The 26,650-nt window shown below is 46.7% G+C and overlaps 1 protein-coding gene across 1 annotated transcript in view; it reads left to right on the forward strand.

The window, feature by feature from the left end:
• LOC147665628 (low-density lipoprotein receptor-related protein 6-like) overlaps positions 1-26,650 on the forward strand; it is a 174,911-nt gene that overhangs the window by 81,402 nt on the left and 66,859 nt on the right. The window contains exons 4-5 of the mRNA XM_086949634.1: positions 5,176-5,415; positions 16,081-16,540. Of these exons, the coding sequence (XP_086805760.1) occupies positions 5,176-5,415; positions 16,081-16,540 (700 nt within the window). The remainder of the gene's footprint in view (positions 1-5,175; positions 5,416-16,080; positions 16,541-26,650) is intronic.

Raw genomic sequence — 26,650 nt, forward strand, 5'->3', positions numbered from 1 at the left:
AACAAAATAGTCCGAAACAACAAACTGGGTACAGAGTTTGAGACTGATAATTGGTCTCATCTTTTTGTTTTTCTTTTGTACTAGGAAAAGAGAACTGAAAAAACCTGAGGAATCTGGGAAAGAAAGTTGAATTGCTTTTTTTTGTAGGAGACTGAATTTCTTGAGATCAGATTTGACATTTCAGAAGAGGACTTTGGAGGCGGGAATAGTTTGGAAAGGCTTTGCGTAACGTTCTGTAACAAAACCATATATTGTATTTAAAACCCTTGGATCTGCAGTTATAATTTGCCACTGTTTGAGGAAATAACAAAGGCGACCTCCTACAGGAGGTTGGCCAGAAAAAGGACTCACCTGAAATAGTAACTTTCAAGCTCTTTTGTCCCTGACTTAGATACACTCTGCTTTTCTGGGGATAGAACGAAGGTTTGTGGAATAGGAGTTTTAATTGTAGGAGTCTCTTGATCCTTGGTTACAATCGTTATGGTCGGTTAAGCGGCTTCTGCACCTACCTGTGCAAAAACGTGTTGTGAAAAGTGATTGTTGGGCCTTATGTATGGAAGTGAAAGTGGTTACATATTTGCTTAGTTCTTTAATGAAGGAGTTCCAAAACAAGTCACTCTGCCTTGTTACCAGGTCCAGGGTAGCTAGATTCGCCAATTTAGGGTCCAATTTCATTGAGGCCTTTCCTTCGCTCGTGGTTGATAGCAGAATTTGTGGTTCCCAGTATGAAAAATGCCCTGTGGAGCCAAAAAGCCTGGTCTTCCGGATCAATGGTGGTGTCGTCAAATCTAGCTGCTTCTGCTATATCAAAAATGCGGGCCAGAGGACCAATAATGTCAAGTAGCCTGTAGTAGCAAATGGACTGCGAATTGTCAACTGCTTTGCATAGATCTTTGCCAACTCTAGAAAAGAAAATAAGCAATGTAGGGTCAATTGCAGGAGTGGAAGAGATATTTGAGGATAAAGATATAAGTAAGCATACAGATCAATTTAGCCCTGGTTTGTTTGTCTAAAGGTAAACTGAGAACAGAAGAAATGTAATCCCCATGTGATCAGCTGGAAATCATTCTATTGAATTGGGATGGTATATAAGACCAGAATCAAAAATAGATATACCTTCTGCATAGAAGACCGTTTAAGCCACAAAGGGGTCATGAGAGGGAGACAACCCTTTGGACTTTGTGGGCGGAGGGGCAGCAAAAGGATCAGTGGCCCCAACATTTGTCTGTTACTGGGTTCCCATATTGACATCCGTATCAAGGATCAGAGAAATGCTAATTTTGATGACTTCTCCTGAATATTTTGGGATTTTACTTTGCACTTAAATGCCCTAATATTCCCCTCATTAGTAGGCCTGGGAGGAGCAGCTTTCTCGGCAGTGTGTTGAAGCCTCACTAGTCAGAAGTGCAACCTCCGGAGTAGCTATTTGTACAGTCTGTAACGATGTAGGTTAAGTCATGTTTCTTTGTGGTCTGCTTTACCCCCGCAGAATGGGCCAAAAGTGCCAACGTGATAGTCACCTCTTAATTTTCCATATATTTTTATTTATCCATGGAGGCTGCCACAGCTTCTTCTACAGATGAATGATAAAATCATTCAGGGCATTTTAAAATTCTTCCCTCTTCATTACCACAGGAAAAAGGTATGCATCGCCATCGTGAGAGAACGAGTCCCGCAAATGTTTTTTTTTAATTGAATGTCTTTAAGAATTAATCTAAAAACATTGAAATTATCTCAACATTTTTCCGTGTTGAGAATAATTCCTTATTCCTCAAAAATTAAGCAAGATTGAATATATCAGTCTAAGGACAAAGAACTCTTTTATATTGCTACCCTCACAATCTACACCCTAGGTAATATTTTATACAAGTTTGAGGATTTGAATGACATAAATTCATTAGCACACCTCCCCTAGGCTTGCTTTAATGCTGGTGTGTTGCAACGTTCTTAAAAAAATGTTTTAAATAGTTGTATTGCATATTACCTCACAAGTCCGAGCAATTTAGGTATTACTTCATTTTTGCCAGATAAATAATTATGCACACGTTACATGCAATTCCCAAATTAAGACACGTAGAGGGATAATAAAGAAAAAAATCATGAGGAAGGTAGATGAAAATTTGTAAAGACACAAAAAAAGTACGAATTACATGCGAAAAATGCTTACGTCGTTTGGGTTCATATAACAGCAAGGAGGTATAGTACAGAATACTACAACCACTGAAGTTGTTGCCAGATTCTTTCCACCTTTTTTTACTGCTCTCGGTCCTCGGCGACTGCAATTTCACATTCATAAATCTGTCGGAGCATGGCCCAGAATTCCGGCACTGGGTGGTGCGGAGTCTATCCAAGCCTTAGCAATATAGAAGTGTGCATTTAATATGATGATTGAAATTAGAGACCGGAGATTGGAGTCCCCTTCGGGTTTCAGGCCAATTAGTATTTCTTTACAATTTAAACTGAATTCTAGTCCCAACTGTATAGATATTAATTGGAATGGACTATCCCAGAACTCTTTTAGCCCCGGACACTATACAAACCTATGCACTATATCAGCAGCATACAGATGACACTTGGGACAATATGACCATGATGAATTGCTGAATGAGGCCCACTTAGCAATGCACTCAGGCGTATGATAAAGCATAAACAGTCTTAATTTGCTGTAATTTTAGGCTGACCGATATTAATGAGCGATCTAGTGTTTCCTGTATTTCAGTAAGTTACTATAGTCACTAATCGGTGACTCCACCTTGACGCCATCTATGCACTGTCATCCTCCCTATAATGTATCCTGATCTATTATATTTATTTTGCACTGGCCTGACTCTCTTAAAGGTTGATACAGAGACACAAGGGTTGTAGAGTTCTCTTGCTCCTTATTGTACTCGCATTTATTAAGGAAAAAGTCCCTAACCTGGAGATATATTTTTTTTTAAACTCTGCAGAAGCCCAACTATTTACTGAAGTAAGGTACATACACCGAAGCCCTTGTGTGTCAAATAGCTGGCCAAAGTTATATAGGCCCATATTCCCCCAGGTTTGCCCCACACACGTGAAATGTAAGGAAGTGATGGATTTCCCCACAATGCAATAAGAGAATGAACAGTTGGTAAAGAAAACTTGATGCAGATTTCCAGCCAAACCTGAACCATGTCCATTATCACCTTAAATCTAACCCTCTTGAAATAGTTAGGGTCAACTAACTTATGCATTGCATACCAAATATCTAAACCCAATGCTAATTGATACTCTCTGCACTCCCCCAGGTTTACTCCCAGTCAATCAGTTTTGGATCCGACCCATGAACGAAGCACAAAAATACAATTTGAAATCCAGCAACTTGAATCCTCCTTGCTCATAAGGGAGTTTCATGTACCAGATAGTTTGTCTAGCCCTCCTGTACCCCCATATGAAACTAGCAATTTCCCCCCTCAAGACGTCTAAAACATAGATCGGCAACCCGCAGTGGTATAGAGCAAAATAGATAAAGAAATTTGGGTAGAATATTAATTTTAATGATCTTGCATTGTCCCAGGATACTTAAGGGAAGCCGATGCTGTAGCTTAGTAACAACTATCTTTAAAAGCAGCTCATAATCAAGTTTAACGTATTCCACCTCACTAAGCTGTATCCCAAGATAGGTGGCGATATCCAGAACTCCCATTAAGGGGGTAGATGTTTTATAATTAAAGAAGTGTTTTTTTGAGATTGAGCTTATGCCCTGAAAATGTGCCACATTTTTCTGCCTCACTAAATAGAAGATTGATGGCTATACTTAGGTTAGTAGCATGAACTGCTATTTCATCTGCGTAAGCAGTTACTTTAAGCTCAATGCCATTTAATCTAATTGGCTGTATGTCCTTGTTCATCACCAGGTGCCTTATATAAGGCTCTATATACAGAGCAAACAGAGGGGAAAGTGGGCAATCCAGACGCGTGCCACGAAAAAAAAGCCCGTCAGTTTTAGCCACCAAATTCTTATACAATGTCTGCACTAATGCTATAGCTAGATAACCAATTCCAAATGCCACCATGGTCATCCAGAGTGACTTCAAGGTGACCCAAAATTGCTATATAAGAGGAATTGGACAGAAAATGGGTTAATTTCTCAGTGGGAGAAGAAGAAAAAAGTTCCCTCTCAATAGGCATGTGGACAGTGAATCAGAAGCCGAAAAAACTGAGGCAGGAACAACTGCCATGCCCCGTGGGAGTGGCTGAACTCCAAGTCAGCAGCAGACGTTGATTGGAGCAACATGGAAGACTTATGGGGCACTGGAAATCAGAAAGTAGGTGGGAATAAATCCAGCAATTTAAGAATTGGAGAGGCACTAATGAAGAAGTGCGCCACAAAAGGGCGAACTTGGGACGCGCACTACAGAGCACCAGCGCACGCCAACACCGGAACGGAAACCTATTGCACAAAAGAAATATCAAACCATAAGAACATAGCATCCAATTAAAAGCAGATTTGTACTGAGCAATGCAATGTAATGTTAGCTTGACTGCGAGCAGCAGGAAAGGGGCTGTTCGCAGTCAAGCTAATGGGTTCTACATGTTACGCTCTTTTGATTGTTTGTGATGCATACTGTTTCATTTACCCTTTGGCTAGCATGGTGTAAGGTCCTTGGGAGTTGGAGTGTTTTAAATTCTTGACTGCTTCTATTTAATAAAAGCAAAAGGAACAATTTATGGACGGAATACTGAACAATGCAGACAGGCACCTCGCTCACAAAGATCTGGGTTTAATCCATTGTTCTTTTGTTCACCAGACCACCGCTGTTTGGACACAGTCATGGCTTATATGAAATCTCCGGTTACCACATTTTTCTAATGTGTTCTGATCTATAGCCTTACGCAACACAAAAATGCTATTATTGGAACATCAGAAGTAGCTGTTCTTAACTACTTGTTCAGTCCTCTGGATGGACCCTACTACGTTTCCCTTCAAAAGTCCGATTTTTCCCGGACTTTGTTCTTTCTATCAATATGGGCAGATTTTCTGTGAGTTGGGCCTGCTGAGGCTGTTGCATGAGTTTGAAAGTATGACAAGCCTTAGGGAATTGTACATACATGTACCTGTTAAGTGGTATTGCAGTGACAATGTACAGAGATCTGAAAAAGCCAGTTCAGATACTGAAATTGATCCTATTGTTCATGCTTTCTGTATCCTAGGTACGAATGGATGCTCAGAATATAATGGTGAATGCAGACATCTCTGCCTGCCAAACCCAGAGGGGCGTGTTTGCACGTGCTCTATTGGTTATCATACAGCGGAAGATGGTGTGGGCTGTACAGAAGATATAAAGTGCATTGAAGGATCTCGTCCGTGCAAAGATGGGCTGAGGTGCATTTCGCAAGTGCAAGTCTGTGATGGCTGGGCGGACTGTTTGGACAGATCGGATGAGACCAACTGTGAGTATCTGAGAGCATCAATCAGTGGCATTGTTTTCCAATTGTGTATCTCACATGGGTTTTGGGGCTAGTGGGAGAGACTGTGCTGAGGGAATTTCAAGATACTACCCCTACTACCTGGCTGGCAGGTGGATACAAAAAGTCCATAAGAACAAAGTATAAATGCTCTTGGTGGCTCTGGTTTGTGATATATATATATATATATATATATCACACACTCTATGAAGGTCACCACTGGGTAGTTTGTTAGGTCCGCTCTTCTATAGGTAAAGTGTTTTTGCGTTGATGGTAACTTTGGTCCCGTTTGATGAATCTCCACAAAACTTTCAAAAAGTTGCTACTTTTTGACTAGTTTGTACATTGAATGTTTTGGGGCGAGCAATCTGGCAAGAGTCTAGAGAAAATGTGTCCCAAAGCGCAAAATGCCCATGCATAGTCTTCTTTAGAAAAGGGTATAGAAAAAATTGCTGAACTGAATTACATCAAATTTAGCAAGAAGATGGCTCTTGGTCCGAAACTTGCTTTTTGTGATTTGGTGTAAATACGTTGAGTGGTTTTTAGAAAATAATGTTCACAAATATTTGTATATCTGGATGGTTGGGTCCACGAGAGGCTTGCGATTCTTGCAGGAGCGTCAATTTAAAAATTGTGTATTCTGGTTGGCTCAGGTAATTTTTCTTAGTTGGGCCAATTCTCTCCCGTATAAGCCAGTGTTTGTATTGGTTATCAACATCGGAAAGATTTTGCTGGCAACTATTACAGGACTCTGAGACTTAATCCCCCTATCCTGAAGTTTTAAAAAAAAAGTAATGTAAGTGGGCATGAAATGGATACCATGCCCCCCCACCCAAACCTGCCAAATGTGAGCAAACGCAAAGTCTGCTCCCAGGGACGGGCAGGGAAAAACATTAAAATATTGCTCCCTCCCGGAGAGAAGCATAAATAGCTGCTCCCAGTGGGTGGGAGTAAAGCAAGCTCATGCAGGGTGCCAGTTAGGGCCATGTGGGCCCTGGGGCTTTTGCTTGTGGACCACGTTGTGTGCGGTGGGGTGCCCTGGGTGGGTACACACCTATATTAAACACAAGTCCTGTGTGATGGTGTCTACAGGCCCAGAACAGTTTTGGGCAGGGAGGCTGCTCCACCCGCTCCCCTTTAAAAAAAAAAAAATAATAATAAATTGGCCCTGGAGGATGGGTCCTTGGGGCCTAATGAGGCTTAGAGGGGGGGGCACGTGGACCCTCTCCCTTTTAACATACTTGAGGCCCTGAGATTCATGAAGGGGGCCATATGGCCCCTTTTCCATTTAAATAAAAAAGGGCCTGGTGGATGAGGTCCCTAGGGCGGAAAGAGGCTTGGGGAGGGGGCTGTGGGGCCCCTATCCCTTTTAAAATACATGGGGCCCTGGTGGATGTTGGTCCCCCAGGCTTAATGAGGCTCAGGGGGGCACACTGCCCATCCCCTTTTTTATTGGGAATGACTTTGGGGGGATGGAGTCCATGGGGCCTATGGAGGATCAGGGAGAGGGCTCCAATGCCCCCAACCATTAAATGTTGGCCCATGGGGATGGGGTCACTGGGCGAGGGTGCTGCGTGCCCCCTCGCTATTTTATATGAAATGGCCCTTGGGATGGGGGTTTCTGCGACGTATTATTGATTGGGGAGGGGTTGGCTTGCCCCCAGCCCCTTAATATGTAGGTTTTGTCCCAGGAGATGGGGACCCGAATGCCAGTCCTATGCTGCACACGCCAAAGGCTGTGCCCTGTTGGTATCCTGCTTGGGGTTTGGCCACAGGCCCTGGCAGCAGGAAGGTTCCTTCAAACTTCATCCTATGGTAGCTAGGTCCTAACAATAACTTCACAGTGGCTTGTATAACAAAGGTTGAAGTAACATTACATATACATATATTGCTTTCTGCTGTTGAATGTGTAAAGGGAGCTATGATTCACAAAGTGAAGGATCCAGGGAACATATTAATAAATATCATCGTACTCTGCATGTATGGTTAATGCCACACTGTTCTTCTACATGCATTAGTTATTAACATAGTTATTTAAGCAGACCAAGAGCACAATCTCATTGTCTAAGCTCACAGTGTGAAGTAGGGATGTCCTCAATGATGTAATAAATTATGGCATAAATTATGTCAAAGAACACATCAAGAGTAAAGTAATGAGATCCTAAGCAGTGCATTGGCTCAAGTTATAGTTAGCTTTGCTTACCATAACTGATACATTATTTTTATTTATTTAAAGTTAGTCAAACCTATTCACCCAACTATGTTACCGTAACCTTTGTTTTTTTTTCAGTCAATTTCGAACGTTTAAAAAAAAAACTTCATCACCTCGAACTAGAATGTTACGTTGAATTTCGAGGATTTTTTAAATGTAAAGTAACACTTTATTACCATGTGTAAATGCAACCCATGCTGGGCACTGCCTTCGACCATGTGTGGTGGGGCTTGGCTATAGGGCCTGGCCCTGGAGACCCCATCCCCCAAATCCTTTCCCTTTTATTAAAGAGGGGGACTGCGCTAAGTTTTCTGTGCTGGCATTAATAATGCCTCGTATTTTTGTACTTTTATTCAGGGCTCTAATGCTATACCCATTTAATAAGTGTGGATGATTTAATCTACGATGTCATCAAGGATTTATTTTGAGATGTCATGAGTGATATCACAGAACATGTCATGAGTGATGTCTAATGTGAGATCATAAGCAGTGCATGGCGGGCGCAAATTAGTTGTCTCTGGTAACTAGAATTGATGCGTTTTTTTTGTTCAAAACGCTAAGGTGGTAACTGACAAATTCACCTAATTCTAAGGTTACTTTAATTTTAGTTTTTTCAGTATTTATCTGTATGTGTATGTGTGTATTCCTGCCCTGACCATCCCGCCCATCAAGATGGTCCCAAAGGTCCATCCAGTTGAACACCTTAACACTGGAATTCGGCTTAAGGGCAGTGAATGGTAGAACCCCATCGGACCCTTCTGGTGCCCACACATACAACAGGGTAGACCACTCCCCAAGGATAGATTCCATTCTACTCGACTTTGGACTCTGGAGACCTTTGCTTGACATGGAAGTCTTGCCCACGGTAGATGGCGATCACAATCCGCTATCATTAAGCATAGACTCTCTGTGGCCACTCTTAGACGATGTACCTGCTTTCTCATTAAAATTAACATCAGAAATTTGCACCTCGAAGGGAGGGAGGTCACTTAATTGGCGTACGGTTGGCCTGGACGAGGAAGTTACAAAACATAGGGGCCACAATGGCGGGAGCCCTGTCTAAGCTGGATGTTCTCCCCCAGGAATCCCCGAGGTCCTTGGGCTCTTTTGCAATACGATTAAATCCTTGGACAACCTATTTATAAAAACAAGCAGACACTCCCATGCAAGGGTGCCCAAGAAACCGAAGGGCACCATAGGTTGGTTTGCCAAAAAGTGCCCACATATGAAAACAGCACTGGTGCAGGCCGTTAAATCGAAAGATCAACAACTGATCCAGGTTGCTAGGAAAGATTACAGACTGTCTATTAATGAAGCAAAAAGGGATTGGGATGACCAATTTTGGTGTGACCTAAAGTTGTCCAGCGCAGGGAGGGACCCCAGAGGCTTCTGGAATCTGATTAGGACTAGGAATAGGCCTGATAGCAGCCTCATTACGTGCAACATCACTGGGCAAACATGGTTTGATCACTTCTCCCTCCTCTATTCTACCAATACAAATGATGGGCAAGGGTTGCTTTCATTACCATTTTTGGGCTACTCTGGTGAGAGTGCGGCCATCCACTTTACAGCTAGGGAGGTGGAAGATGTGATCAAATCCTTAGTGCCAAATAAGGCCGCTGGCCCTGATGGGATACCGGGGGACTTGCTTTGCCTGAATCCTAAGGAATGGGGACTGCTTATTTCATCTTTGCTCAACTTTAATCTTGATGGCATGGCAATCCCGGATTCCTGGAAGGGGGCTAAGGTCGTCCTGGTTTTTAAAAAGGGCTGTTGGGAGGACCCAGCAAACTACCAGCCCATAAGCCTTATAGATTCTACTCAGAAGGTTGCTGGGAAGGTGATTCTAGGGAGAGGGCTCCAGTGGGAGGTTGAAAATAACATCCTCTCGGAGTTCCAAGCAGTGTTTAGGACAGGCACGGGCACCATTGAGCAAGTCTTTAGACTAATGCTCATATACTGGAAGGTGGTAGTGCTAGGCAAGGTAAGGCTCTATCTCGCTTTTATTTATTTAAAGACTGCCTTTGACCTAGTACCCCGTGACCGCCTATGGGCGGTACTTTCTGATCTGGGGATGCCGGGCTATATTTTGTCCTTGTTGGTGAAGTTGCATACTGGGAACTTTGCCCAGGTGAGGTGGGGTACCCAGGGCCAAAAGATGGGAAAAATTACTGTGAATAGGGGGGTCCGCCAATGATGTGTCCTTGCCCCCACTCTTTTCTCATTGTATGTGAATGGAGTGGTAGAGCACCTCCTGAGCAAACCATCTGATGCTCCGTCCCTGGCGGGTAAGAAAATACCAACCCTCCTATTTGCCGATGATACCCTCCTCATCTGTCACCCATGGGCCTACAGAGCCTTTTGGACAATTTCCAGATCTTCTGCACCAGTAGGGGGCTTAGGATTAACACCGATAAAACTAAGTACCTGGTATTGAATCCACCAAAAAAGCTTGGCCAACCCCCTGTATTGAACTGTGTCCCCCTGGAAAGAGTCAGGGAATTTGACTACCTGGGCATCCGCTTGGCTGACTCTATGCAGTGGAGCCCTCACCTCCAAAAACTGTTGTTGGACCATAAAAGGGTTGTTGGGTCACTTCTTAAAGAGCAGCGCTAGTCCTCCTTTAAACCTATTGCCCCTGTTCTAGAAATGTATAAAGCAAGAGGAGTCAGTGCAGTGCTATATGGGGCTGAACTTTGGGGTTTTTCCAAGATCAATCTCCTCTCCTGCTCTGAAAACAAATTTTTGAAGGAGCTGCTGTTGGATATGGGCTGTCGCTCAATTAGTGACCAGGCCCATCTCCGACTGCTACTATTATGGGCTCTCCTATGGAGGGTGCCTGAACTTCCTAGTTATGCGGAAGGACTGTCAGAAATACTGGGTATGCTGGGCTGGTCCAAAATAGGGTGGCTTAGTAATGTCAAAACTCTGCTTGGTGAATTGGGTCTTGCAGACGCTTGGTCTTCCAGATGTGCCCTCCCGAAAGCTGCCCTCAAGACTATATACTGGCAGTGGGTAGCCAACCAATCAAACTCCAATCCCAAGGAATGCAGAACCGCTATGGAGTTCCTCAAAACTAAAGATGTACCTTTATATGAACCCTACCTGGACTTTATTTCAAAGCCCTTTGATTGAGCCCTGTACTTCAGGTTTAGGGTGAGTCTTCTTCCCCTAAGAGAACTGTCGGCCCGTTGGAAAATTCTGGGGCAAACCACTCCTTTTTGCATATTTTGTACATCCAGAGTGGAGTCCATTGCCCACTTTATATTTGAATGCCCTGCCTACAAATCTCCAAGATCTATGTGGTTAAAACCAATATGTAGAGGGCTGGCTACCAGACACTACAAAGACTCTTTACGAATACTAATGTCTGATACCCGTCCGCTGATTGTCTGTGGTATGGCTAAATATTTGCGCTGGGCATGGTCAATTAGTCTTAAGAGGTTAAAAATCATTGTTTAATTGTGGTCATGTATTACCACCATTTTTATCTAATTTATTGGAAAGCTTTTTTATCCGAATTCTTAGCCAATGTTTTTAGTTTATGGTGTTTTACTGTTTTCTCTTGTAATGCTTTTAAGATATTTTGTATCAAAATAAAGCTAATTGACTGACTATATGTGTATACATATATATGCAGCCACACACACACATGCCTTATATATTCTTGCCTTCTGATATAAAGTAATGTGGTGTAAAGGTAATGTGTGGTAAAGCCATTGCTTGGTAATGGATCTGATAGAGCGTGTAGGTCACCAGACTACAAAATTTTCCAATACTCACCTGGGCCCATAATTCCTCTTACCACATTTACATGATCAGGTAACCCACAGTCGACTACCAGATATTTTATTCCACTAATTCTTATACCATTGACTTACCAATCCTTGTCACTGGTACCTATGACCTCATGGATCAGGGAGTTAGTTTTAAAGAAGGCAGTCAATAATACAATAACATTAGCACTCAAATAATAACCACAGACTCTGGGAAGTTTTAAACTCTTTATCTAATCATCATCAAAAGTCATGATCCAAAGATTGAAAGCAATAAGACTATCAATAACCAAGATCAGAAATAGTGTATAACTATACAAAAGATATATTATGCCAACCATTCAGCAAATTGAAATAAAGGGAAGGTAAAAATAAGGAACATGCTATTTTTGAAAACAGACTTTCTCAACTTGACTAAAGGAGGGTAAAGAAAAGGAACATGCTAAATGGCATATTTTAAACTATTATTTAAAGGGTAGGTAAAAAGAGGGAACATAATATGCAACTACGAAAACAATTTTAGCATATGACTGTAGGGAGGGTAAGAAATGGAACACACTAATAAACCGAATAACCAAGTTTAAATCGCGTTGAAGGGAGGGTGAAAAAGGGAACACTTATGTAATTATGAAAAAATGTTTTAGCATTCAACTATAAGGAGGGTAAGAAAGGGGAACATGCTAATAACACAGCAAAACACGACTATCATTTACCAAGGGAAGGGTAAGATAAGGAACATATGCAATCAAAACTTTAGCAAATTGGGGAGGGTAGGAAAAAGGACGCAAATTATATTGACTATTTCTCACACAGAATTAAATTTACCTAGAATGGTGTGAAGACCAACCGTGGCCACGGGTCAATTGAAAAGGACGGTAGAACCCCAAAAGTTGCAGTGCCAGTAGGCCAGCAGGCGCAGATTGGAAATCAGGACAGAAAAAACCCAGATGTGGATCAGGACCGGACCACGAAATGTTAAGACCAGCACCTGCAGTTCAGTTGCAATGCCTGCGCTACTCCCTCTCTGCAAGGTATCAGCCAAAACCCCGATTCGGTTAAAGCATTCACCAGCAAAGTGCTCCGCCAGCACTTCAGCTCTTAGTCACCTATTGAGTGCATTGGGTCAGTGACGGGTCAGTGACAGGTCAGCTATTTGGAAAGTCAGACAATTTCTCTAGCTAAACCTACGCTAGTTATACTGTTTTCCACGTCAGTGTACCACCCCCCAATGTTGGAAGTATAAGGATCCCCAATTTCGATTGGACAAAGTAGGACGGGTCATCACACCACCTAAAATTTAGAATTTTGATGTCTCCCATTCAAATTTACGTTCACACCCATCAAATTCAGGTTCTCAGGCTGGTTCATTCCACCCAACAATGGATGTTCTATTAAATTACATTGTATATTTTTGAGTTCATGGGGCAAGTTCCCAGGAGCATCTTCTCAGTCAGCTCCTTGGCTATAGTCCAAAGGTCATTGTTCCAGAGACTTGCGATTCTCGATCAGTCGCAGTTTCAACAAAGATGAAGTACAGCGGTACAAGCCAGGCCAGTTTTCAAAGTGTAACATGAAATGAAAAAGAAACAGTTTTAGAACACAGAATAAATGAATACACTGTATACCATGAATTTCTACTCTATACCTATTACTTTATAATAAACTATAGCATTAGGCAGAACGAACAGCTTAGCATAAGCAGCAGTGCAAGCTTCTCGCATGTGAATCTGCGAGTACGTCATGTCACGTGAGTATGACAGACGCATGCACAGACGAAAATCCCGCATAGCAGCAGCCATTTTTTGGACCGAGTTGAGGGTCCATGATGCTACTCTAATGCTGATAAGATTTCCGGGATGCTTGCCACAGTTGGGGGCGGAGGGCTTCAATGTCCTGGTACTGGTCTCAGTTGGGGGGTATGGCCCTTCCCTGGTCACTACAGCAATCTCCTTCTCATGGAGACTGTATTGACCAGACCACGCTCCTTCCCCTGTCCTGGTGCCCACCCCCCTCCCCGGGCATACAGAATCAAAGTCCTCACTCAGATAAGGGTCAACAATCTTCACGGTGACCCCCACTTGGCAACTTGGGCTCTGGCTCAATCAGCAGGTAGCAATTTTCCCACCTCACTTCACAGCGGCCCTCCTCTGGCATTTGATGGTCATTTGTTTTACCATGCTCGCGTCAGTGACCCTATTGGTGCAGTTGCCGTCTCCTCACACCTCGCTACAGGGATACAATTGTAATTATCCCCCACTGGACCTCACTCCCTCCACACGGAGCTTACTAGTCTTGGCAAGCAGACAGGCACGGGTGCTCCACAGGCAGGTGGTCTTGGATTCCCTTGGTGATGTCCCCTCACCCAGCTGGGAGAGTAACAGGCCTTGGCCCCCAGTCTTGGTCATTCAAAAGTCTGGCAGGGCTTCTTCTTGCACAGCCAGACTGGCTGCATGACAGTTGACACATTTTGGGGCCTCTTGTTCCCCTTCTTATAGTCCCTTTCAAGACACCAAATGTGATTTAGAGTCTGAGTCTGACGTTTCTTTGGGGTCTGCTTCCCTTTAAACGCTCTCCTTTGCCTCCAGAAAGCAGCCTGTCGCAGCAGGAGTGAGTCCAATCTGAAAGCCCACAACACAGGCCAAGGAAGTGACTAGCGTTCGTACCTGGAATTAAGCCACATTGAGTACAAAAGGTTGCAGCAGCGCCTCAGTCCTAATCTTTTATTCTCTTATCAGTCCAGTCTCCTTCCTGAGAAGTTCCCAGGTCCATTCCCAGTGACCTCTCTGATTGAAAGAGCACCTTTGGAAGTGTACCGAGGAGCCTGGTTCTCACTTCATCCAGGGTGTTGCAACCAGCTCACAAGAATGCAGCAAACCATAAATATGTCTGGGGGTTTGGGGTTACTTTACCATCTCCTGTTCTTCCAGTTAGCCCTGGGTCTCCCAGAACAGAAACCAAAATCTACCCTGTATTGTACCATGTAGAGGAACACACACAAACACACCACATGTATAACACATGCACTGCCCAGCTCTACATACTAGCGCTCTGTAGGCCAACAGTGAGTTAAGCACACAGCAGCAGAACTTTAGATGCATGAGCCTGTAGGCTCATTCCGGTAACACAGGAAAAAAAGTCCTGTTCAGTCCTAATGATCACTACAAGGTATGCTGCCACCATCGTGCTCAAGTTGGTTTAAATCCTGGCAAAGGCAATTGCATTTCACCACAATGAAGGTAGTACTTTAGCCTGTCTCTAACCTAAAAGTACCGTAATCCAACACAGGTCTGGGTCATGGTGCACACACATTATCCCTGTTCTCCCATGACAACCGAAATCAAAACCAGGAATCCCGACATCGATGCAGCTGGGGCCCTCAGGGCAGGAATGCATGTCCATCACCATGCAAGGGATTGTTCTGTTCAAATAGAGTTTCTCCAATCTGTTTGCCTTAGTGTATACTTCCTTTACCTATTCAGGTTTGGATATATGATATAGGGATACGTGCGTATTTCCTGGTGGCTAAGTAAAGGTTTTTGCAAGTCAATGAAATAGCTTGAAAAAGTTAACTTTTATTCTAAGTCTGAAAGGATAAATAACATTATCCAGTGTTTAGGAATATAATGGAAATAGTCATTAATCAAAATATAGCCCAAGTGGGGGTGCGGGTCGGAGGTGGGCACACTTCTACACACCACTTGGGGGTGCTCAGCGCTACATAGGTTTTGGACCGGGGTCTTTCGGTGTTTATCGGAGGTTCTTGCTAGGGAGCTTTCTAGGGACCCGAAACTTGCCTTACTACATGACATGGAGGGGGTGGGGAGTAATCGGTATAAACGCCACCTATTGTTTCTTGGCCTAATGTTGGCAAAACGAGACATTGCTAGAGCTTGGAAGGCGCCCCAGGCCCCGCCCTTGGCTGCCTGGAAGAGCGGCATGGACTTCTGCATGGGGATGGAGCAGCCCATATTTCTGCCCAGGGAGTGCCCCCGTAAGCACTTCAGGATATGGAAGAGGTGGGCCGACTACCGGGTCTGGACTTGGACCCCCCTCCTGAGAGTGATGCCCTTCTGTCAATTTAACAGCTGGGGGTCGTTGACTGGGCTCGGGTGGTGCTCTGATGGTATTGGCATGTATTCACTGTATGTATTGACCTTTCTTTGTTATTTAGTGAACGGCAGCAGCGCAATTGGGGGGGGGGGGGGGGGGGTGTTGATATTCCATGAAAACGTCTGACGGTGTAATTATTGTTAAATGCTGTGTGCAGCAGACTCCGGGTTACGGAGCTATGCATTTTGGGGTGGGGGGGGGGGGGGGGGGGGGGGTATGCAGACGAATGAAATTTGTTTTTTTAAAAAAAAAATATAGCCCAAGTGGGTTGGAACCTAAATATACTGGGAATTTTCCCCATTTGTTCGGGAAGAAAGGGGTTTTTTTCCCTTGCATACGAATTCTTCTTTTCATTGCGAAGTTCGATTTAGTGACTTATATAAGACTTCTCCACTTCATCAGGTGAAAACGAAATGATGCATTTACACTTAAATGGGCAAACTCTAAGCTGCAAAGCATAACTCAGTGTGTTGTTTCCCCATCTGTACTGCTTTACCTGCTTAACCATGATGCGCACATGCCATTGTTAAAGATTTTTTTTTCTTTTTTTAGGTGACTTGATAGAAAAAGTAAAGCCAATCCCCAAAACGCCACCACAAACAAAAATCGCACCTCCCGAAAGACTGACAACCTTATCTCGACAATTGCCTACCGAGGATGCACGTGACAGGTTTAGAATGTCACCAGCCGTGCTTGCCACTACTCCAGGCCAGGGAACGACTACGGAGAAATACGACCAAAATAACGAGACTCCCCTTGATGCGGACTTTGGAAGGAACATGGAGTCTGTGACCTGCACATCCGAAACCTGTAATGAGAGAGGAACCTGTGGTGTTGAGGATGGGAAAGTGAAATGCAAGTGTGAGGCAAATTACCATGGGACTTTTTGTGACGAGCAAGTACTGGCGTCTTTAGCTGGCAAAGCTACTGGTGTGACCTTTGCAGTCTTGCTATCCATTGTGGCAACAGCCATTCTGTTTGCCTTTGTCAAAAAAAGAAAAGCGTTGAAGAGGTCAGTAAATCTGAGTGCATGCGATACAAAATAACGTATAATTGTCACATGATCTAAAGAATACAAATTCATTCTGTTCAACACTAACGCAATTAATTTTGCTTGAAGTGCAAAAGTATTGTTTTTTAGGGTGCACCTACCTCCTAAACAGTAGTCTGAGGGAGGTTGGTGGCACATCCACACTGAATATGATTCATAATATTGGTAAAGTAGGATATTGATTTGTCTTTTCGCTTGTTTTATTTCCTTTAAAAAATTTAATTGCAATATCCGAATTCTTGCAGTTAAGGCATCAAGGGTAGACATTAATATACACTTAAAAATTGCAACTTTTTTTCAAATTTAAACAGTAAGAGGCTTCGTGAAGTCTTTCATGGTTGTGAAATGATTTAACAGTCAAACATTTACAGTACTTACATATTGTCACTCACCTAACGCATTGCAGGAAGAACATGGAAATACCCCTTTGATAACTTGTCCATTTCATGAAGATAAAGGTATTTTTTCTATGCTGCAGCGAAGACCGAGTACCTTTTTATAAATAGTATGGTTGAAAAGTTGTTCACAGATTTAAAACAGTTTATTTTCATGTTTTCATCATGGAAAAAACACAACTTCAAAATGCTGGTGTTACTTTACTTTGGAAAAGTTGAGGCAATACAGCTACAGTTAACTAGGTAATAATTAAGATCGGACTAATTACTTCATAATAAGTATCACAACTTTTAGGGAATAATGCCCAACTTTATTATGCGGAGATTAAATAAAACTGTGCTTGTCTATAAATGATTTAAAGGACTTTTTTGGCTGTAAAATTTCCCAGGAGTTAAAAATCAAATTGGTTAGTCATTTATGGTTAATAACCAGTTTTAAAATGGTAGTTTACTTATCTATACAACTTGTTCCTACGTTTCTTTCAATGTTAAAAACTATGGAGTTTAGTTACAAATTTTTATAAATGGCCCTTTCAACATTAAAGTTCTTTGTCAAAGATATATAACATGCCCAAACTTGAAATCCTGAATGGATTTTATGAGGTTACTTTTGTTTGGAAGTTGAGTTTTCATCATCTGGTGTCCCTTTCAGTAGTGTTGAATTGTTAAAAAATATATAAAGTTCTGTCCCTGAAATTACATGAAAGTCCTCGTCATACATAGGTACAACAGGAATTTACAGGTCGAGCCTGAGCACAGGCTGCTCTGGCAATCTGCTGTAGTAGAGTATGGAAGAGAAGCCCCGCTCCCTCTCCTTCAATATTGGTCATTGGCTTGAGTCATTGTTAGGGTGACCAGGCATCCCGAATTGGTCATGACGGGCCCTGTTTTTCATCAGCTGTCCGGGCAGGTTTCGAGAAATTTAGCTCATGTCCTGGTTTTTGGAGAGGGTCGACTAACACTGGGTTGGTGTTTTTTTGTTTCACAAAGCAGGAATAGTTAGCAGTTGTTCTAATAAAGCAATTTAATTGACAGGCAAGCTACTGGGTTTAAAAATTGCCTCTTGTGTATGTTCTTACTTCCTTTTTTGTAATTCTCTACTGAGGAGCGCTGTCATTCCGTGCGCTCGGTTGACGTAAAATTATATTCCTTCTATTTTTGTGAAATGTCCCGTTTTTTTGCTTTAAAAATTCTGGTCACCCTGGTCATTGTCCTTCGTAAATACGGGCTTCTGAATCGTAAATTCTTGGTACCGCCTTGTCATCTTTAGTAACCGCCCATGGCGACTGGCCCCTTTACTTTGGTTCTTCCACAATGCATCTTATTTAGTCTGTAAGCACTATTTTCTTTGAGTTTCTCTTATTGCATGCAGGACATGCTTTTACATTCAGCGTGCAAGCAGCCCATCACTTGATAATAGAAGGTAGCGTGTTGTGTGCTTTCGGAGTCCTGCGTTACCCTCTTTTGCTGCTGCCAGTTTAAAGTTCTATTAAAGCTGCTTCCTCCTGGTCGTCTCCATTTTAGAATCGCTGACTTGCACTCTCTGCAGATGTCTGAGGCCCCCGCAGGGGGCCTCTTAAGAGGGCCGCCCTCTAGTGCCATTTGGGCACCCCACACCCCCTTAGGGGCAGGAACTCGGGGAGGAGTCCCCCAGCCTTGTGGCAGTGTGCAATGCGAGCGTCACTTCCTGTGCACGAGGACGGGGAAGGGTATATGTTAGACATGGCACCTTGGCGTGAGTCTCCCTTCCACTTTTTGCTGATGTGCCTCCGATGTTTTGCTGGTTTTCTGATACTCAGGGCACTGCGCCACGGCTGACCCGTGCCGCAGTGCAAGTGCTCCCTACTGTAAATTGTACATGCGATTGGTATCCATGATTGGTTCATTGGATTTACTGTTAGTCCCTAGTAAAGTGCACTAGGAGTGCCGGGGCTTGTAGATGCCAATACTGCTGGTGGGCCTGCAGCGCGGGTTGCGCCACCCACCGAAGCAGCCGTAAAGATGTGTCTGGGAACTGCGACCGCAGAACCCGCGTGCGGTCTCGTACTGTCACGCTAGCTGGGCAAGTGCACCCACTTGCCAGCCCCCGAACCTTCCCTTGACTACATATTAGTCACCCCTATGGTAGGCCTGCGGGCAGGGTGCGTTGTAGGTGTAAGGTAGGACAAGCCTTGATGTGTGTGGCATGTCCTAGTAGTGACTTACAACCAAAACCGTATTTCACTATTGAAGGCTACCTGCTCCATTAGGCCAGACCTGAGCTGCTGGAGTTATTACACCCTATAATCCCAGCAGGCTCAAGGAGCATAGTAGCGCGTTGTGTTTAGTATGCCTGAACTCAGGATGATAAAATATTTCTTTTAGTAAAGTTTATTTTAGTATCCTGGGTTTGCAAATGCTACTTTTAGAAAGTTAGCCTTTGCTTGCCTAACCATTTCAGCCCGCCTCTGCTGGTATGTGTATCTGACTGTCTGGGACGTGTGAGTGACAGGGCTGGGAGGATGACAGGTGGTGAATGCGCAGATTACACCTTAGTGGGAGGTAGGAGTGGCTCTTGACTCTGGATCTTGCTGTGCTCTGCCACCACAATGCTGGCTCCACCCTCCTGGGGAGCGTCGGATGACTCAGCCGACACCTGGCCCAGGAAGGGCGAAGCCCCATCAACAAGGTACTCTGGCCGCCCCTGTCCGCACAATGCTGGCTCCACCTCCTGTGGGGCGTCTGATGCGCCTGCCCCTCACACTGAAAGCAGAAGCCGGAGTACACCCGCCAGGGTACTCAAGGACTGAGAGTGGCTATGCAAAGGCCCCCCTGGCCTGCGAGAACAAAAGAAATGCCATGTATAAAAAAAGGAGCCCTGCTCCTTGGAAATTAGATCCGGTTTGGGCTACAGAAGGAACTCTGCCCGACGAGAAGGACCGTGAGAGACAAGGAAGGGTGCTGACTCTTGCCTGTGTCTGGTGCCTTGCTGCCGAAGGAGAGGAAAAAGGAAAGACTACGAAAAGACTTTTGCTTTACAAAACTTTGTGCCGAACTCTGCTAAAAGATCTCCAAGGGCTTGAAACTGAACTTGCCCCCTGACCAGCGCCCCAGGACCAGTGGGCGCTACACCCTGAAGAAAGCAACTGCGTGTGCTGCTCCTCGTGGCAAGTACCGACGGAGGAATCTCCTCCAAGGCAACGACATCCACCTGACCACCGTGACCGGGGCCCAGAGCAACAGCGAAAGCAAAGTGAGGACCAGCCGCCGCTGGCCCGAACACCGTGACCGCAACTGCACCGGGAGCCCGAGAGCAAAGCGAAGGAGGACCCGTCCGGTCCAAGCTCTCGAGTTGACTGCGCAACGAGCAGCCAATCCACTTGCAAAGACGGACAGTCGCCCTGTGAGAGTCCCCTAGGTCGGTACCTTGCCCGACAGCCAGCTGTGAGCGCACAGCTGCACCGGCACTTGGCTGGGTACGTCCTGCACTTGAGGACCGTACTGCCACTTGCCGCCACCACGCAACCGCCGCCTCCAGGGTCGGAGCGGACGACGAGGAAAGGACCCTGCTGCCACAGAACACCGCTGCCCCGGATGACCCGTGAACTGCTCGGCTGAGAGCCGCAACGAACAGCGACCCCGGGAAGGCAACGCAACGTGGGACAGATCCCCTGGGAGCCGCCTGCTCCACAAGAACTGTGTTGAACTGGGCAGAAGGCCCTAAAGAACTCTTATTGCTAGAACGATCTGTGGCAACTTGAACTAAGTAACTTGGAACCGCTATTTGAAAGTCTGATAACTGTATTCATAAGCCTGCTTGAAGTCTATATAAAGATATATATTTTTACAGAATACAGTCTGGTCTCATTGTGTGGTGGGTTGGTTGTGACGGTATACTATTGCAAGTGTTTAACCCTATGTGCCCCAAAGATTAGCCTACGACTGCTTAAGCCACACTACCTAGAGGGTAAGCAGAGGTTGTCTGGAAGGTAACCCTCAGCCCTGACGAGGAAGAGAGAGTCCCTGCTTGTCGCTAGTGTTGCACTGCGCCAACTAGAGCCTCCCCCTTCCTACAGTATATAAGCCTCCCCCACCATCTGGACGTCCTCTTTCGTGCGCCAGACACGCCGTCTAGGGTTGTTCCATCGTAGTGGTCTTTCAATGTGGAGGGTCGTCTTTCGTTTGGGATTGTTTATCGTGCTGGTCCAGGGTTTGCCGTCGTAGCGCTGAGTTGAGAGCCCCCTACCAGTAAGCTACTGCCCACTGCGGTCCGAGCTTGCGGAGTTCGTGGGCTCCGAGGATATCTTGACTGGGCCTAGCTGAGGCCCGCAAGGTCGTGGCAGGCCGCAGCGTGGGCCATGTGAGGGGGTGGGGTAAGATGGGGGCAACCGGTTCAGGCATGCTCCAGAGTTTAAATTCCCGGGGCTTCCTCCAATGCCATGGGCTTCCAAACAACCCTCCAAGCTCCGGGGTGGTTAGGAGCTCTTAGAAGTAGCAGGCTCAGTGTTTGCATCACATGGTGCCAGAGGGGGCTCACAGTCACAATGTGGGCCCCCACCTTGCCCCGTACGATGGAACGTAGGTTTGAGCCGAAGAGTGAGCAGTGGGAGCGGAATGATGCAGGAGAAAGTTGGCTAATCCCCCAGGCCTGACATCTTGACGGGGGGCGGCAAGGGCACATCGTTGGGTGGCCCCCTCCCCTTTCAGAACATTCATGAAGCACAGCAGGGTGGCCCGCGGACCCCGGGTCGTGTAGTCTCGGCCTGTCCCGGTCGCCACTGCATGCAGCGAATCTTCGCTTCAGCACAAGTGTTTCCCTTGCTCCATGTGCCGGGGTTTGTGCTGCTTCTCCCTCCTGCGCATCAGCGGTCCTGGCACACACAGGTCACGACTAGCGCCCGTGTCCGGTTTCTGTCCCTGGCTGTGGAGCCCTGTATTGGTTCGGTTTCTGCACCCCTCCATTGTTTGCGGCGCTCATTGCTCTCTGCCCCAATGCATATTACGGTTGGCAGAGCACGCTGCTCCTTAGGGGGTTTACTGTGTTGTGGGGTGTGAGGCTGACTGCCGCTCTTTCGCGAACAGGGTCCTCCATTTCACACGGAGCTCCCCGTCGCCGTACACGGCTACTGGCGCTAGAGCCGTGGTCATGATGCAGCACGCGCCCAGGCCCGGGAGTGATCGCGGATATGCCTTTAGGGCAGTGCGTGCAGATGTTCTAAGGAGGGTGGGTGCATTCCAAAATCAGTGCAGAACCACCCACGCAGCATCTGCCCGGGCGAAATATGCATTGTTGGGGACAGCCGCCAAAAGTTTGATAGGCATGTAAACGCTCTAAGTGCTGGCCCGCATTGTGCTGAGGTTCTCCACATCCCACCCTGCCGCTACTCCCTCTGCCCAGCTTGCCTAGTAGAACATCGCTGCCGGCCGGGTGCCCCGACAGTAATTACAGGGGATCGGGATGCAGTGGGCTTGGTGTTGAGTGCACGCTCTGCACAGGTATACAGCGTTTGCGGGAGGGCACCAAGGAAAGAGGGTTCAATGGTAAGTCGTGGGTCCCTGGCGACAGACAGGACTATGGTCCCAGTGCTGCCTAACCTTGCAAAGCATCACAGGGTGGTAAAGGTTCAGACCGGGCCTTCACAGGGACTGAAAATGGTTTCGATTCGACGCGATCTTGCAGGTGGCGATATTGTGAAACGGGCCCGGCTGCAGGGAGCGTTCATTAAGTGCAGGCTTACTGGACAGGTACACATCGTTGGTGGAGGCCCAACAAGGAACAATTTATCAGGGGGTAGGTCTTGGATGTCTGGTGGCACTGGGTCACACTGGACAAGGGCCCCTGATCCTGAAGACCCTGGCTAAAAGTAGCACATGGTGGGAAATGTTCATATGGGGTATTTAATGCGATTGCCTGCTGTGATGATAGTGCAGTGGTCAAAAGAAGTGGAGCACTAGCAAGGTGGAGAAAGGCGCCAGGGGACACCTGGCATGCAAGTAACGCTCTGTTTCTCTATTTCAGATTATATCTAATTTTGCACTTCCAGTCAAGGAATAGATCCCATAGCTAACGTGCGTGTATGTTAGAAGTGCACCCACGATCCCGCAGCAGGTACTAGTGCACGGCCCGGGTGAACCCCCGGAGGCGCATGCCACTGCGTAAGCAAAGCCTAGCAGCCAGGTAGAGTGAGCAGTCCTTCACCTTGACATAGGGTTACAGAAGGTATGGCAGGGGTAGCGTTTTGTCACTCCACAGAGCCTAGTGGGGCGCAGGGGCTGAGTGCACGGAGCAGGGGGAGGTATGGGGTGAGGGTACTTAACCACCATCTTCATTTCCGCATGCATAGTTCATCGAAGGACCCTCTGAGCGTCATCAGCTTAAACTCGATAGCCCACGGGCAGTGAAGTAAGTACAGGGCTAGGGGTGGGACGATGCGGCGGGGACTTGGAAAGAGGAGGGTTGTGCCTGGCTCACTTGCGAGGTCGGAGTAGCTTGAAGTTGTATTTTTCTTAGACTGAGTCAGCAGACGCAGGGAGCAACATGGATAGCTAGGGATCCCCTCCCCTGTACTCGCAGATGTCTCAAGTAGAAAAAACTCAGCCGGGCACCTCCCAAGATAGCCATCTCGATGAAGGCTGCAAGCTGGGCAAGACCAAGGGATTGGCTTGGTCCACCGAACTCTTGAAGGCCAATAATCCAGTGGACTCCAGTTTCACCAGTGTGGTCCCAACCACAGAGCAGGAGCACAGTGAGGAGGCATGCCCCACTATGTCGAAGATGACATGCAGGCCCACAGTCAAGGACTTCTCGGCAGACCTGCTGCCAACCAGGAGTCGCTCTATGGCCGCCCCCGCATTGCTGCCACTACGTTGCATGCCCACCCGCCTCCCACACCAGGACCAGTACCGCCCCAGGGCAGCAGCACACCACCGGCGAGCTACCCCACAACAAAGGACTTGGGTAAGCTCACAGACACTTTGAGGAACTTCATGGCAGAAGTCCGATCAGGCTTCGCTCTTTGTTGGGGCCAGCACGCTTGCCAAGGGCACCAGTGGTAATAGTGGGGATGTAGGGGCTGCTGCAGCTCCTGCTGGCGGTGCGCTTGGCATCCCGTCTGGGGAGGGTACGTCAGCACAGCAAGCAGGCAGAGAGCTCCCGAGGGAGCCGCCAATGCAGGGAACCAGGGGCCTAAGCAGATCCTGGGTGAGGGGAAATGGCAGCACTCACCCAGGGCGGCGATGTGTCAATTGGCAGCCCTCGCAGAGATGGGGGGGCAGCAGCGGGCGGCGGTGGCTACTCCATCTCCTGTAAGTGTCCCCCCTGCCCCCTCCATGGTTCTGCCCCTGGTGGGGATCCCGCCCATTGCACCTCAGGTAGTCAGCACTCGCACGTTCTGCAGAATTGCCCAAAACAGCTGGGGCGTCAAAGCCATTTATCACAAGGCACCAATGGTTTCGGGACAGTGCTCCTTGGCGTGGAGGTGCCTTTAGCGGCCAAGGAGGGGATTTGTAGGTGAAAGTTTATCAACCTATTTACCCTGCTCATGCAAGGGGCTGAGGGGATTGACACAAGAAAGATGGGAGGTAAGGAAGAGGACAAGGAGCGGTTCCAAGCCTGGCCGGAGAAAAATATTGCACCATGGGGACAAGCTTTCGCCATCCTGGCCGCAGTAGTAATGGAAAAATACCTGGAACAGGGGCCAGGGATTTTTTAAGTGTGCAAGCACGATAACCAATGAGGCGGAGACAAACAGGGGGATGGGATGGTACCGCTATGATTGTGAATTCCGTAAAAAGATGGCCATGTGTCCCAAACTTCAGTGGGATGAAATGGAGGTGAGTTTCTAGGTCCAGCATATGGGGAAGCACACGGCTAAAGGGAAGGACAAGATAAGCAAAAACGACAATGGGTGGGGGGCAAGCTCCAGGGTCAGAAGCAGGAGACCATGGGTCAGTTCAACAAGTCCTTTCGGGGAGGTCAAGGAGGTGGTCAGAAGCAGGGAGCAAGGAAAGTTTACAATGGGACCCGTAGGTTGTACAACGCAGGGTCCTGCTCCTGGGGCAAAACCTGCAGGGTCTCCCATACCTGTAGCAAGTGTGGGTACACACATCCAGACACCTCCTGTAACAAGCGAGAGGGTCCCTCACTGCTGCCTGGATGGCAAGATAAAAAGTCCAGTCGTATTGTTCGGCCCTCCAAGCCCCTCCCCCCAGTCACCACCACTTCCACCCAGCAGTGACATCCCCGGCTTACCCTCCCAGGGTGGGCCTTCCACGATGCCCATGTAAAATTCCGTCACCCATTATCTCCAACCTCCTCCCCCTTATCCACAAGTGTCTGAACCCCAAGGACAGACTGCTCCTAGCTGAGGGGTTCGTGGAAGGATTCAAAATACCTTACCTGGCCCCCTAGTGTGCAGGGACGCTGAGAACCTTAAATAGGCCAGGGAGCTGCCCGAAGTTGTATTGGGGAAGATTCAAAAGAAAGCCGCAATAAGGAGGGTGGCTGGCCCCTTCAAGCAGCCCCCACTTAACAACTTAATCTCCCTGCTTGGGGTGGTCCCCAAGAAAGAGCCAGGGGCCTTTAGGTTTATTCAGCACCTGTCCTACCCAGAAGGCAACTCGGTAAACTACTGGTTAGAGGAGGGCACCTGTTTGGTTTCTTACTGCTCCTGGACATGGCGGTGGATATGGTCAGGAGGGCGGGCAGGGGAGCATGGTTGGCAAAGGCAGACATTGAGTTGGCATCCCGGATAGCCAGCATCTCCTGGGTTTCAACTGGCAGGGTGAATTATTCTTTGATAAATGCATGCCCATGGGGTGCGCAGTGTCTTGTGCCTATTTTGAGGCTTTCAGCTCTTTCCTGCAGTGGGTGCCCTCAAGGACGTTTAACGTGGAGGGTGTAACCCACTACCTGGACGACTTTCTGTTAATCGGGGGCGGAGGTACGCAGGAGTGCAGCAGAGGCTTGCAATGCTTTCAAGACATGGCCAGGCACCTAAGGGCACCTGTGAAGACGGAAGGTCCGGTGTAAGTTCTGACTTTTCAGGCATTGAACTGGACACTATTAAGGGCAAGTCCAGACTCCCTGCGGAAAAGGTACAGACTCCTTTTCAGGACATTCAGGCGTTGCTAGGGAAGGACAAAGCCCCACTGGGTGCCATCCAATGCCTCTTGTGAAAGCTCAACTTTGCAGCTAAAGTGATCCCGGTTGGGAGGATGTTCGCCAGAAGGTTTGCTAGGGCCAACAGCAAAGGTCAAGAAGAAACATCACCTGGTTTGGCTGGCAAAAGGCTTGAAGAAAGACCTTGCCATGTGGTGCAAGTTCCTTACGCAGTTCAACGGGACAGTTATTTGGAAGCGACCTTGGCCAGACAGTCCTGAGCTCTGTCTCTTTACTGATGCATCAGGTAGAGAAGGCTTTGGGGCAGTTTTGGGTGCCCAATGGTGTGGCCAGGAGTGGCCCAACACTGAAGTACCGGAAAATATTTACCACCTCCCAATTAGTTATATTCACAACCAATCCCATTACCAATAACAGATCCCATTACCAATAATCAGTGCAGTTGGTCCAATGTTTTATTATAACGAACAAAACTCTGCCAGAGGAGCTCCTTGCGACCTAACCCCACGAGGTCTGCCAAGAAGACTGCTGGCACATTATCAGAACATCACATATATGCAGTTACATTCTCGAAAC

This window comes from Lissotriton vulgaris, unplaced genomic scaffold (genome assembly GCF_964263255.1).
Source record: "Lissotriton vulgaris unplaced genomic scaffold, aLisVul1.2 SCAFFOLD_1027, whole genome shotgun sequence".
Taxonomy (NCBI): Eukaryota; Metazoa; Chordata; class Amphibia; order Caudata; family Salamandridae; genus Lissotriton; species Lissotriton vulgaris.